Source organism: Nematolebias whitei, chromosome 1 (genome assembly GCF_014905685.2).
Source record: "Nematolebias whitei isolate Nwh7 chromosome 1, NemWhi1, whole genome shotgun sequence".
Classification (NCBI taxonomy): domain Eukaryota; kingdom Metazoa; phylum Chordata; class Actinopteri; order Cyprinodontiformes; family Rivulidae; genus Nematolebias; species Nematolebias whitei.
The window spans coordinates 54,406,770-54,409,579 of record NC_056498.1 but is presented as its reverse complement, the minus strand read 5'-3'; the positions used below and the strand labels follow the sequence as shown (position 1 = coordinate 54,409,579).

The following is a 2,810-nucleotide window of genomic DNA, read 5'->3' as shown; positions in this document are numbered from 1 at the left end:
TGTCAGGAAGACCAGTCAAAAACAAAGCACAGAAAATAATGAATAAAAAAAACAAAATATGTTATTCTTTTCTTTATAATGGTAGTTAATATGTCCTTAAATTCAAAATATACAAACTTTATGTATGGCTATTAATTACAGCATGTGCTTGTTTACTTATAAAAACAGCTAAAGGGACTAAAAACAAATTCAAGTCCAAGTACTTTATTTTTTATGAGGAACTTTACTATGATGGAAGAGACATCTGGGGTCATGAAGTTCAACGATTCTGATGGATTAGTTTTTATTTATGCTGAGATGTGTTGAGTAAAGTGCACAGATTAAAGGGCTTTGTTTACATTCTATGTGTACCTGCATTATATGAACACGTGCAAAACCAGAGCTTTTTCTAACTGCACCACTTGATATAGTTCAGGATGTTCAGTGTAAAGTTGTTTCTGTTAGAAAAAGTTTTCACTTATTGTGTATAAGAAAATTGATTTTATTTAAATCAACTTTCCTGATCACTTTCAGTTTTAATCTGAAAGCACAGCTAAGCTGCACAAATAAAACGACGCCAAGCCAAAGTATTTCTGTGTATATTCTCATGTCATTTCTGTTCACTTCATTTTCTGGCAGCCAGACTCGGAGAGCAGGACTGTGGGATTTTAAACTCTTTCACTTTCAGTGCTCACAACATTTCAGCTCCGAGTTGGGGCAGGAACGGAAGAAAAGTGGCCTTCAACAACCAGGAAAGCGGTGAAAGTGAAGGATGTGTGCTGATGGAAACTGAACTAAAGTCAGCGCACTCCAACATCCAAGGCGACGGCGCTTTCAGGGAAACAAAGAGCAAAAGAGAACAGAAGAACAAGATGTTTTAATTGTAAGGGGGGAGGGTTACCTTCTGCAAGCAGGCGGGCTGCATGGACAAACGACGGGTCCAAGCTGTTTTTCTCAGCCACCAGCTCAGGTAAGCACTTCTCCGGATGCATGATGATGAGAAGGAGCCTCTTCCTCCAGCGGAGCAGGTGAGACGTCGGCAGCGCGCAGCGTCGGAATGCAACTCAACCTCCTGCGCCCTGGCGGCTGCAGCGCAGTCTGTCTGTCTGTCTGTCTGTCTGTCTGTCTGTCTGAGCAGAGACACTTGGAAGCAAACTAAACCCCGTCACAAACGTCCGCTCCTTCCTGGTGATGCTGACTGGAGAACTGAGCCGTGACTCAGAGGTGCGAGTCCATCTCCTCCGCCTCTGCCGCCTCTCCTCCTCTGCGCGCCACAGGGTCCGCAGCCCGCGCTCCTCCCCGCCCCTCGGCAACATTATTGGTCGCATTCTGGGGATGGCGTGGAGGAGGAGAGGAGGGGGGGGGGGGGGGGGGCTGGAGGAGGCTCACCTGTGAGCGGAAACGCACTTGTCCAGAGATGTCCTGCTGCTACAAGTTCACAGCAGAAAATGACTTTTTACGCACGAGGGGAAGGAAAGAAAAAAACAAACAAAAAAAAAAAAACGAGTTTTCACATGAAGCTGCAATATCATTTCTGTGCACAGGAAAAAAACAACAAAGTTAATGTTAGCACTGAATCGAGTGAGAAACAACTTGTGGAGATTTTTGCAGCAATTTAGGTTTACAAGTCGATAAAAGCACAGGGTGTAAAAAGAGCATTTTAGAGAGGAAGTAAAGATGGGCAGAGGTTCACCAGTCTAAGAGAAGAGTGGCACAGTTAAAGCTCCTCGATTAAAAACTGGGATAACTTTACATATACAATCATGTGACTTCATCAGTGGGGTAGTCTACATTTTTGTAGTGGGTGTACTGGGCTTAGAAACCAAAGTACACTGGTTAGTACAATGTAATCGTCAATTTATTTTGATTTTTAAGCGTATTGAACATTTCCAAATTTCTCTGATGCTTATATTTAAATAAATAAACAGCAAGCTTTGTACAACAGTTGGCTTTGTATTAAAAACGTTTTATAGAATTTATAAAACTGTATCGAAGTGAAGCGCTGCAAACGGATAGATTGTTACGGAAGCGTTTAACTGCTGTTTCACGTATCAATGACACGTGTGGAATATGTATTTTTGGGCACTTTTAAGTGGTTATACTGAAATTCTTAAGCTTTTCTAGTGGGTATACTCTGTATGCCCGAGTATCACAGATACTGGCCTTCATCAAAATATTTCAAGAATCTGGAGAAACCTCAAAGGGCAAGGTTGACTGGTAAAATTCTATGTTTGTGATGTTTGCGCCCTCGGGAGCCACTGCAATAAAACGTCTAATTCTGTTACGAAATCGCTGCATGAACGGATACACTTCCACAAATCATTGGCTGTAAACACAGACGTACAAAAAAATAAATAACTGAGTCTATCCGGTTTATTAGTTCAAAGGCCTGCCTCTCTGATGATATGGAGGTGCATTAGTTATGGCAATGGCAGCTTGCACAACTGGAAATGAAATATCAATACAGGTTTTTAGAACAACTTGCTTCTGCTCAGACGACTTCTTTTTCAGGGAGGGTCTTTCAAATATCTGTAAGACGATGCTGCATCCATGACGGCTGCATGTAGGAGAAGATTCTGGGTGCTGAACTGGTCTGCCTGCAGTCCAGACCTCCCACTAACTGGAAACATTTGGTACGCTCTGAAAAAGAAGGAAAAGAAGAGCCAGGATTGTTGAAAAAGCTATAATTCTCCATCATGGGACAACATTCCCCTCAAAACCTCCAGCTGCTGTCTCCTCGGTAACTAGACGTTTACGGATTGTCGTTAAAAGAAGAGGGATGCTTCGGACATGTGAAGCATGAGATGTGCGGCTGCCACTGGGAAAAAAAA

At 42.6% G+C, this 2,810-nt stretch overlaps 1 protein-coding gene across 1 annotated transcript in view; it reads left to right on the top strand.

Annotated features, from left to right (window-relative positions):
• Positions 1–965: 965 nt before the first annotated feature.
• Positions 966–2,810, top strand: part of si:dkey-103j14.5 (isoaspartyl peptidase/L-asparaginase) — an 8,511-nt gene continuing 6,666 nt past the window's right edge. Inside the window, exons 1-2 of the mRNA XM_037693747.1 lie at positions 966–1,014; positions 1,118–1,288. Of these exons, the coding sequence (XP_037549675.1) occupies positions 966–1,014; positions 1,118–1,288 (220 nt within the window). The remainder of the gene's footprint in view (positions 1,015–1,117; positions 1,289–2,810) is intronic.